Source organism: Salmo trutta, chromosome 28 (assembly GCF_901001165.1).
Source record: "Salmo trutta chromosome 28, fSalTru1.1, whole genome shotgun sequence".
NCBI classification, from domain to species: domain Eukaryota; kingdom Metazoa; phylum Chordata; class Actinopteri; order Salmoniformes; family Salmonidae; genus Salmo; species Salmo trutta.
This window is the reverse complement of record NC_042984.1, coordinates 5064629-5075956: the sequence shown is the minus strand read 5'-3', so window position 1 is coordinate 5075956 and position 11328 is coordinate 5064629. Positions and strand designations below refer to the sequence as shown.

Below are 11328 nucleotides of genomic sequence, written 5' to 3'. Positions count from 1 at the left end.
CAAGCAGACAAAAACATGCTGCTATTACGCTGGTCTGTTACTGATGGTGCCAGGATTTAGAGCACACACACACACACACACACACCACACACACACACACACACACACACACAGATACACAGATACACACACACACACACACACACACACACACACACACACAAGTCAGACACACAAGTCAGACACACACGAACCACAATCCTGATCTAAATCTCAATCAGGACGGAAGACAATGAGACTACAGTCTCAACGTGAGACCAGATTCACGTGCCTTCACTGATATGTACTGAGTTCAGACAAAAAACACGTGCCATTTCGATATCAATAAACATTATTACAGTGTTCTTGGCGTGTTACTGAGGATGGTGGTAAGATAGCATGTCATTGGTTATACCACACACACACACACACACACACACACACACACACACACACACACACACACACACACACACACAGATACACACACACACACACGCTCACCGTGTGCCACTGTCCGTCGTTGTACTTCCTGCGCGAACGGATGCTAGTCTTCCTCTTCCCTCCGTCGACGAGGAGCAGCAGGTGTCCGTCGGAGACAGACAGCGTCATCACAGAGCTGCTACGCTGTCCTGAACCAGGCACACAGAACACCAGGCCGTCTGAAGAGTTCACACGTAGACCCATGGAGATGTGAGGCCTGAGGGGCAGAGAAGAGGATATATATATATAACATTCATATACAGGACATGGAACAACAATTGACACAAAAAAACCTCATCTTTATTGAAACAGAGCCCTGTGGAGGTTGTTTAGTCCGTACTACTATTAGTTGTTACGGGGTACTGACGTCCTGCTGAAGGACTCTGGTAGCCTGTCGTAGCGCTGGTGGCTGTGGGAGGAGCCACTGAAGTGTAGAGCTCCGACCTCCTGATTGGCTAGGTCCCCCTGGCAGGACTCCCTGGCACTGCGATTCCGCCGCGCTGAACCACTACCAACCGCAGGTTTCCTGTGTTTACCCTGTAGAGGGAGGGGAGGGGGAGGGAGGGAGGGAGGAGGGGAGGGGGGAGGTGAGGGAGGGAGGGGAGGGGAGGGGAGGGAGGGGGGGGGGATATGATAACTTCATCATGGAGGGTAGAGAGCAAGTGGTTCATACAGCAAGGAAAATGTAATGCAGAAATGTGGGACGAACACGGCATTTAAGGAGCTATTTCGGGACACGGCTATTTAGGGACGTGGCTATTGTCAGCTATAGAAGTAGTATTACAATACATTATATATTGTGTACCTATGGTGTCAGATATCGAAGTAGTATTACAATACATTATATATTGTGTACCTATGGTGTCAGAAATAGAAGTAGTATTACAATACATTATATATTGTGTACCTATGGTGTCAGATATAGAAGAATTATTATAATACATTATATATTGTGTACCTATGGTGTCAGATATAGAAGTAGTATTATAATACATTATATATTGTGTTTCTTAACATGCTTTAGGTACCTTAACATGCTTTTGTCGTGGGGGCGTGGCCAGGATCTGTTGAGGTTTATTAGCAGCGGGACAGGCTAGGGGAACGTTGATGTTTTCGTTAGCGTTCATCAGATTCATCACCATCTGAGAAGGCTTGTCTCTGTAGAGTACAGTCATTGTAGAGGTGTTAGCCCGTTGTCATGGCTACAGTAACAGTTATAGCCCAAGTCCTACACATAGTGGTATATCACATATAGTCTTAGAAAACTAAACTTCTAATATAGCAGCAGTAGGAGCAGCAACATTGTAATCTAGCAGTAGTAGGAGCAGCAACATTATAATCTAGCAGTAGTAGGAGCAGCGACATTATAATCTAGCAGCAGTAGGAGCAGCAACATTATAATCTAGCAGCAGTAGGAGCAGCAACATTATAATCTAGCAGTAGTAGGAGCAGCAACATTATAATCTAGCAGTAGTAGGAGCAGCAACATTATAATCTAGCAGCAGTAGGAGCAGCACCATTATAATCTAGCAGTAGTAGGAGCAGCAACATTATAATCTAGCAGCAGTAGGAGCAGCAACATTATAATCTAGCAGTAGTAGGAGCAGCACCATTATAATCTAGCAGCAGTAGGAGCAGCAACATTATAATCTAGCAGCAGTAGGAGCAGCGACATTATAATCTAGCAGTAGTAGGAGCAGCGACATTATAATCTAGCAGTAGTAGGAGCAGCGACATTATAATCTAGCAGTAGTAGGAGCAGCGACATTATAATCTAGCAGTAGTAGGAGCAGCGACATTATAATCTAGCAGTAGTAGGAGCAGCAACATTATAATCTAGCAGTAGTAGGAGCAGCAACATTATAATCTAGCAGTAGTAGGAGCAGCAACATAATCTAGCAGAATGAGCAGCAACATTATAATCTAGCAGTAGTAGGAGCAGCAACATTATAATCTAGCAGAAGTAGTAGCAGAAACATTGTAATCTAGCAGCAGTAGGAGCAGCAACATTATAATCTAGCAATAGTAGGAGCAGCAACATAATCTAGCAGTAGTAGGAGCAGCAACATTATAATCTAGCAGTAGTAGGAGCAGCAACATTATAATCTAGCAGTAGTAGGAGCAGCAACATTATAATCTAGCAGCAGTAGGAGCAGCAACATTATAATCTAGCAGCAGTAGGAGCAGCAACAACATTATAATCTAGCAGTAGTAGGAGCAGCAACAACATTATAATCTAGCAGTAGTAGGAGCAGCAACATTGTAATCTAGCAGTAGTAGGAGCAGCAACAACATTATAATCTAGCAGTAGTAGGAGCAGCAACAACATTATAATCTAGCAGTAGTAGGAGCAGCAACATTGTAATCTAGCAGTAGTAGGAGCAGCAGCAACATTATAATCTAGCAGTAGTAGGAGCAGCAGCAACATTATAATCTAGCAGCAGTAGGAGCAGCAACATTATAATCTAGCAGTAGTAGGAGCAGCAACAACATTATAATCTAGCAGTAGTAAGAGCAGCAACATTATAATCTAGCAGCAGTAGGAGCAGCAACATTGTAATCTAGCAGCAGTAGGAGCAGCAACATTATAATCTAGCAGCAGTAGGAGCAGCAACATTGTAATCTAACAGCAGTAGGAGCAGCAACATTATAATCTAGCAGTAGTAGGAGCAGCAACATTGTAATCTAGCAGCAGTAGGAGCAGCAACATTATAATCTAGCAGTAGTAGGAACAGCAACATTATAATCTAGCAGTAGGAGCAGCAACATTGTAATCTAGCAGCAGTAGCAGCAACATTGTAATCTAGCAGCAGTAGGAGCAGCAACATTATAATCTAGCAGTAGTAGGAGCAGCAACATTATAATCTAGCAGTAGTAGGAGCAGCAACATTATAATCTAGCAGTAGGAGCAACAACATTATAATCTAGCAGTAGGAGCAGCGACATTGTAATCTAGCAGTAGTAGGAGCAACAACATTATAATCTAGCAGTAGTAGGAGCAGCAACATTATAATCTAGCAGTAGGAGCAGCAACATTATAATCTAGCAGTAGGAGCAGCAACATTATAATCTAGCAGTAGTAGGAGCAGCAACATTATAATCTAGCAGCAGTAGGAGCAGCAACATTATAATCTAGCAGCAGTAGGAGCAACATTATAATCTAGCAGTAGTAGGAGCAGCAACATTATAATCTAACAGCAGTAGGGCTAGCAACATATAATCTAGCAGTAGTAGGAGCAGCAACATTATAATCTAGCAGTAGGAGCAGCAACATTATAATCTAGCAGCAGTAGGAGCAGCAACATTATAATCTAGCAGCAGTAGGAGCAACATTATAATCTAGCAGTAGTAGGAGCAGCAACATTATAATCTAACAGCAGTAGGAGCAGCAACATTATAATCTAGCAGTAGTAGGAGCAGCAACATTATAATCTAGCAGTAGTAGGAGCAACAACATTATAATCTAGCAGTAGGAGCAGCAACATTATAATCTAGCAGCAGTAGGAGCAACAACATTATAATCTAGCAGTAGTAGGAGCAGCAACATTATAATCTAGCAGTAGGAGCAGCAACATTATAATCTAGCAGCAGTAGGAGCAACAACATTATAATCTAGCAGCAGTAGGAGCAGCAACATTATAATCTAGCAGTAGGAGCAGCAACATTATAATCTAACAGCAGTAGGAGCAGCAACATTATAATCTAGCAGTAGTAGGAGCAGCAACATTATAATCTAGCAGTAGGAGCAGCAACATTATAATCTAGCAGCAGTAGGAGCAGCAACATTATAATCTAGCAGCAGTAGGAGCAACATTATAATCTAGCAGTAGTAGGAGCAGCAACATTATAATCTAACAGCAGTAGGAGCAGCAACATTATAATCTAGCAGTAGTAGGAGCAGCAACATTATAATCTAGCAGTAGTAGGAGCAACAACATTATAATCTAGCAGTAGGAGCAGCAACATTATAATCTAGCAGCAGTAGGAGCAACAACATTATAATCTAGCAGTAGTAGGAGCAGCAACATTATAATCTAGCAGTAGGAGCAGCAACATTATAATCTAGCAGCAGTAGGAGCAACAACATTATAATCTAGCAGCAGTAGGAGCAGCAACATTATAATCTAACAGCAGTAGGAGCAGCAACATTATAATCTACCAGTAGTAGGAGCAGCAACATTATAATCTACCAGTAGGAGCAGCAACATTATAATCTAGCAGCAGTAGGACCAACATTATAATCTAGCAGTAGTAGGAGCAGCAACATTATAATCTACCAGCAGTAGGAGCAGCAACATTATAATCTACCAGTAGGAGCAGCAACATTATAATCTAGCAGCAGTAGGAGCAACAACATTATAATCTAGCAGTAGTAGGAGCAGCAACATTATAATCTAGCAGTAGGAGCAGCAACATTATAATCTAGCAGCAGTAGGAGCAACAACATTATAATCTAGCAGCAGTAGCAGCAGCAACATTATAATCTAACAGCAGTAGGAGCAGCAACATTATAATCTACCAGTAGTAGGAGCAGCAACATTATAATCTACCAGTAGGAGCAGCAACATTATAATCTAGCAGCAGTAGGACCAACATTATAATCTAGCAGTAGTAGGAGCAGCAACATTATAATCTACCAGCAGTAGGAGCAGCAACATTATAATCTACCAGTAGGAGCAGCAACATTATAATCTAGCAGCAGTAGGACCAACATTATAATCTAGCAGTAGTAGGAGCAGCAACATTATAATCTAAAAGCAGTAGGAGCAGCAACATTATAATCTAGCAGTAGGAGCAGCAACATTATAATCTAGCAGCAGTAGGAGCAGCAACATTATAATCTAGCAGCAGTAGGAGCAGCAACATTATAATCTAGCAGTAGTAGGAGCAGCAACATTATAATCTAGCAGTAGGAGCAGCAACATTATAATCTAGCAGTAGAAGAAGCAGCAACATTATAATCTAGCAGTAGTAGGAGCAACAACATTATAATCTAGCAGTAGTAGGAGCAGAAACATTATAATCTAGCAGTAGTAGGAGCAGCAACATTATAATCTAGCAGTAGTAGGAGCAGCGACATTATAATCTAGCAGTAGGAGCAGCAACATTATAATCTAGCAGCAGTAGGAGCAGCAACATTATAATCTAGCAGTAGTAGCAGCAACATTATTATCTAGCAGTAGTAGGAGCAGCAACATTATAATCTAGCAGTAGGAGCAGCAACATTATAATCTAGCAGCAGTAGGATCAGCAACATTATAATGTAGCAGCAGTAGGAGCAGCAACATTATAATCTAGCAGTAGGAGCAGCAACATTATAATCTAGCAGTAGTAGGAGCAGCAACATTATAATCTAGCAGTAGTAGGAGCAGCAACATTATAATCTAGCAGTAGTAGGAGCAGCAACATTATAATCTAGCAGTAGTAGGAGCAGCAACATTATAATCTAGCAGTAGTAGGAGCAGCAACATTATAATCTAGCAGTAGCAGGAGCAGCAACATTATAATCTAGCAGTAGTAGGAGCAGCAACATTATAATCTAGCAGTAGGAGCAGCAACATTATGATCTAGCAGTAGTAGGAGCAGCAACATTATAATCTAGCAGTAGTAGGAGCAGCAACATTATAATCTAGCAGTAGTAGGAACAGCAACATTATAATCTAGCAGCAGTAGGAGCAGCAACATTATAATCTAGCAGTAGGAGCAGCAACATTATAATCTAGCAGTAGGAGCAGCAACATTATAATCTAGCAGTAGTAGGAGCAGCAACATTATAATCTAGCAGTAGTAGGAGCAGCAACATTATAATCTAGCAGCAGTAGGAGCAGCAACATTATAATCTAGCAGTAGTAGGAGCAGCAACATTATAATCTAGCAGCAGTAGGAGCAGCAACATTATAATCTAGCAGCAGTAGGAGCAGCAACATTATAATCTAGCAGTAGTAGGAGCAGCAACATTATAATCTAGCAGTAGTAGGAGCAGCAACATTATAATCTAGCATTGTAGAGAGCAGCAGCAACATTATAATCTAGCAGTAGTAGGAGCAGCAACATTATAATCTAGCAGTAGTAGGAGCAGCAACATTATAATCTAGCAGTAGCAGGAGCAGCGACATTATAATCTAGCAGCAGTAGGAGCAGCAACATTATAATCTAGCAGTAGGAGCAGCGACATTATAATCTAGCAGTAGTAGGAGCAGCAACATTATAATCTAGCAGTAGTAGAGCGCATTATGCAGCAGTATAGGACAGCAACATTAACTAGCAGCAGTAGGAGCAGCAAACATTATAATCTAGCAGCAGTAGGATCAGCAACATTATAATCTAGCAGTAGTAGGAGCAGCAACATTATAATCTAGCAGCAGTAGGAGCAGCAACATTATAATCTAGCAGCAGTAGGAGCAGCAACATTATAATCTAGCAGTAGGAGCAGCAACATTATAATATAGCAGCAGTAGGAGCAGCAACATTATAATCTAGCAGCAGTAGGAGCAGCAACATTATAATCTAGCAGTATAGTAGGAGCAGCAACATATAATCTAGCAATTAGTAGGAAGCAGCAGACATTATAATCTAGCAGTAGTAGGAGCAGCGACATCTATAATCTAGCAGCTAGTAGGAGCAGCAACATTATAATCTAGCAGTAGTAGGAGCAGCAGACATTATAATCTAGCAGTAGTAGGAGCAGCAACATTATAATCTAGCAGCAGTAGGAGCAGCAAACATTATAATCTAGCAGCTAGTAGGAGCAGCAACATTATAATCTAGCAGTAGTAGGAGCAGCAACATTATAATCTAGCAGTAGTAGGAGCAGTAACATTATAATCTAGCAGCAGTAGGAGCAGCAACATTATAATCTAGCAGTAGTAGGAGCAGCAACATTATAATCTAGCAGTAGTAGGAGCAGCAACATTATAATCTAGCAGTAGTAGGAGCAGCAACATTATAATCTAGTAGTAGGAGCAGCAACATAATCTAGCAGTAGTAGGAGCAGCAACATTATAATCTAGCAGTAGTAGGAGCAGCAACATTATAATCTAGCAGCAGTAGGAGCAGCAACATTATAATCTAGCAGTAGTAGGAGCAGCAACATTATAATCTAGCAGTAGTAGGAGCAGCAACATTATAATCTAGCAGTAGTAGGAGCAGCAACATTATAATCTAGCAGCAGTAGGAGCAGCAACATTATAATCTAGCAGCAGTAGGAGCAGCAACATTATAATCTAGCAGTAGTAGGAGCAGCAACATTATAATCTAGCAGTAGTAGGAGCAGCAACATTATAATCTAGTAGTAGGAGCAGCAACATTATAATCTAGCAGTAGTAGGAGCAGCAACATTATAATCTAGCAGTAGTAGGAGCAGCAACATTATAATCTAGCAGTAGTAGGAGCAGCAACATTATAATCTAGCAGCAGTAGGAGCAGCAACATTATAATCTAGCAGTAGTAGGAGCAGCAACATTATAATCTAGCAGTAGGAGCAGCAACATTATAATCTAGCAGTAGTAGGAGCAGCAACATTATAATCTAGCAGTAGTAGGAGCAGTAACATTATAATCTAGCAGCAGTAGGAGCAGCAACATTATAATCTAGCAGTAGTAGGAGCAGCAACATAATCTAGCAGTAGTAGGAGCAGCAACATTATAATCTAGCAGTAGTAGGAGCAGCAACTTTATAATCTAGCAGTAGTAGGAGCAGCAACATTATAATCTAGCAGTAGTAGGAGCAGCAACATTATAATCTAGCAGTAGTAGGAGCAGCAACATTATAATCTAGCAGTAGTAGGAGCAGCAACATTATAATCTAGCAGTTGTAGGAGCAGCAACATTATAATCTAGCAGTAGTAGGAGCAGCAACATTATAATCTAGCAGTAGTAGGAGCAGCAACATTATAATCTAGCAGCAGTAGGAGCAGCGACATTATAATCTAGCAGTAGGAGCAGCGACATTATAATCTAGCAGTAGTAGGAGCAGCGACATTATAATCTAGCAGTAGTAGGAGCAGCAACATTATAATCTAGCAGTAGTAGGAGCAGCAACATTATAATCTAGCAGCAGAAGGAGCAGCAACATTATAATCTAGCAGCAACATTATAATCTAGCAGCAGTAGGAGCAGCAACATTATAATCTAGCAGTAGTAGGAGCAGCAACATTATAATCTAGCAGTAGGAGCAGCAACATTATAATCTAGCAGTAGTAGGAGCAGCAACATTATAATCTAGCAGTAGTAGGAGCAGCAACATTATAATCTAGCAGTAGGAGGAGCAGCAACATTATAATCTAGCAGCAGTAGGAGCAGCAACATTGTAATCTAGCAGCAGTAGGAGCAGCAACATTATAATCTAGCAGCAGTAGGAGCAGCAACATTATAATCTAGCAGTAGTAGGAGCAGCAACATTATAATCTAGCAGTAGTAGGAGCAGCAACATTATAATCTAGCAGTAGTAGGAGCAGCAACATTATAATCTAGCAGCAGTAGGAGCAGCAACATTATAATCTAGCAGCAGTAGGAGAGCAGCAACATTATAATCTAGCAGTAGTAGGAGCAGCAACATTATAATCTAGCAGTAGTAGGAGCAGCAACATTATAATCTAGCAGCAGTAGGAGCAGCAACATTATAATCTAGCAGTAGTAGGAGCAGCAACATTATAATCTAGCAGTAGTAGGAGCAACAACATTATAATCTAGCAGCAGTAGGAGGAGCAACATTATAATCTAGCAGCAGTAGGAGCAGCAACATTATAATCTAGCAGTAGCAGGAGCAGCAACATTATAATCTAGCAGCAGTAGGAGCAGCAACATTATAATCTAGCAGTAGTAGGAGCAGCAACATTATAATCTAGCAGTAGGAGCAGCAACATTATAATCTAGCAGCAGTAGGAGCAGCAACATTATAATCTAGCAGTAGTAGGAGCAGCGACATTATAATCTAGCAGTAGGAGCAGCGACATTATAATCTAGCAGTAGTAGTTGGAGCAGCGACATTGTAATCTAGCAGCAGTAGGAGCAGCAACATTATAATCTAGCAGTAGGAGCAGCAACATTATAATCTAGCAGTAGTAGGAGCAGCGACATTATAATCTAGCAGTAGTAGGAGCAGCAACATTATAATCTAGCAGTAGGAGCAGCGACATTATAATCTAGCAGTAGTAGGAGCAGCGACATTATAATCTAGCAGCAGTAGGAGCAGCAACATTATAATCTAGCAGCAGTAGGAGCAGCAACATTATAATCTAGCAGTAGTAGGAGCAGCGACATTATAATCTAGCAGTAGTAGGAGCAGCAACATTATAATCTAGCAGTAGGAGCAGCGACATTATAATCTAGCAATAGTAGGAGCAGCGACATTATAATCTAGCAGCAGTAGGAGCAGCAACATTATAATCTAGCAGCAGTAGGAGCAGCAACATTATAATCTAGCAGTAGTAGGAGCAGCGACATTATAATCTAGCAGTAGGAGCAGCGACATTATAATCTAGCAGTAGTAGTAGGAGCAGCAACATTATAATCTAGCAGTAGTAGGAGCAGCGACATTATAATCTAGCAGTAGTAGGAGCAGCGACATTATAATCTAGCAGTAGTAGGAGCAGCAACATTATAATCTAGCAGTAGTAGTAGGAGCAGCAACATTATAATCTAGCAGTAGTAGGAGCAGCGACATTATAATCTAGCAGTAGTAGGAGCAGCGACATTATAATCTAGCAGTAGTAGGAGCAGCAACATTATAATCTAGCAGTAGTAGTAGGAGCAGCAACATTGTAATCTAGCAGCAGTAGGAGCAGCGACATTCAAATTGAAATAAATGCAATCCTCCACAGATCCCTTATTTTCTCTGCTCGGTTTGTCCTGGTGTCCCTAAAGCCTTTCTTACCTCTTGATGAACAGGTTGCTAAGACAGCCGGTGAGGTTGTTGAGGCTGTTGTCAGGTGTCCCTCCCAGGTAGACCCCTCCAGGTGATAGTGTCGCCCCGCTGCTGCCCCCTCCAACACCCGTATCCCCATTCTTCTCCAGGACGTCATCCACATAGACACGCAACCTACACACACACACACACACACACACACACACACACACACACGAGACATCAGCAACACCACACAACACACAGCTTGGGTTTCATGTTTCACAGCTCTTCCATTCAAAGGAGAGTACATGAATTTGCCAGTCATCCTACCTGTTATTGTATAGAGTTACATACTAATGGTGGATGGTAAATCCTACCTGTTGTTGTTGCTGTACAGAGTTACATAATGATCGTTGTCATCGTTGTAGGTCTTCTGAGTCTTCACCTCGTTGTTAGCCGCCCTCACTACCACATGACCCTTATCCAAGAACACCTGACACACTCCGTCCTGACCAGAGAACACATTACATCACATCACACATTACATCACACATTACATCACACATTACATCACACATTACATCACACATTACATCACACATTACATCACACTCCGTCCTGACCAGAGAACACATTACATCACATCACACATTACATCACACATTACATCACACATTACATCACACTCCGTCCTGACCAGAGAACACATTACATCACACATTACATCACACATTACATCACACATTACATCACACATTACATCACACTCCGTCCTGACCAGAGAACACATTACATTACATCACACATTACATCACACATTACATCACACATTACATCACACATTACATCACACTCCGTCCTGACCAGAGAACACATTACATCACACATTACATCACACATTACATCACATCACACATTACATCACACTCCGTCCTGACCAGAGAACACATTACATCACACATTACATCCCACTCCGTCCTGACCAGAGAGAACACACACACACACACATTATAACCACAT

At 41.3% G+C, this 11328-nt stretch overlaps 1 protein-coding gene across 1 annotated transcript in view; it reads right to left on the bottom strand.

Moving 5' to 3' along the window:
• Nucleotides 1-11328, bottom strand: part of lama5 (laminin, alpha 5) — a gene marked incomplete in the record, with an annotated part of 207409 nt that overhangs the window by 8268 nt on the left and 187813 nt on the right. Inside the window, 5 exon segments of the mRNA XM_029720356.1 lie at nt 484-679; nt 830-999; nt 1491-1620; nt 10336-10500; nt 10686-10816. Coding sequence (XP_029576216.1) covers nt 484-679; nt 830-999; nt 1491-1620; nt 10336-10500; nt 10686-10816 — 792 coding nt within the window.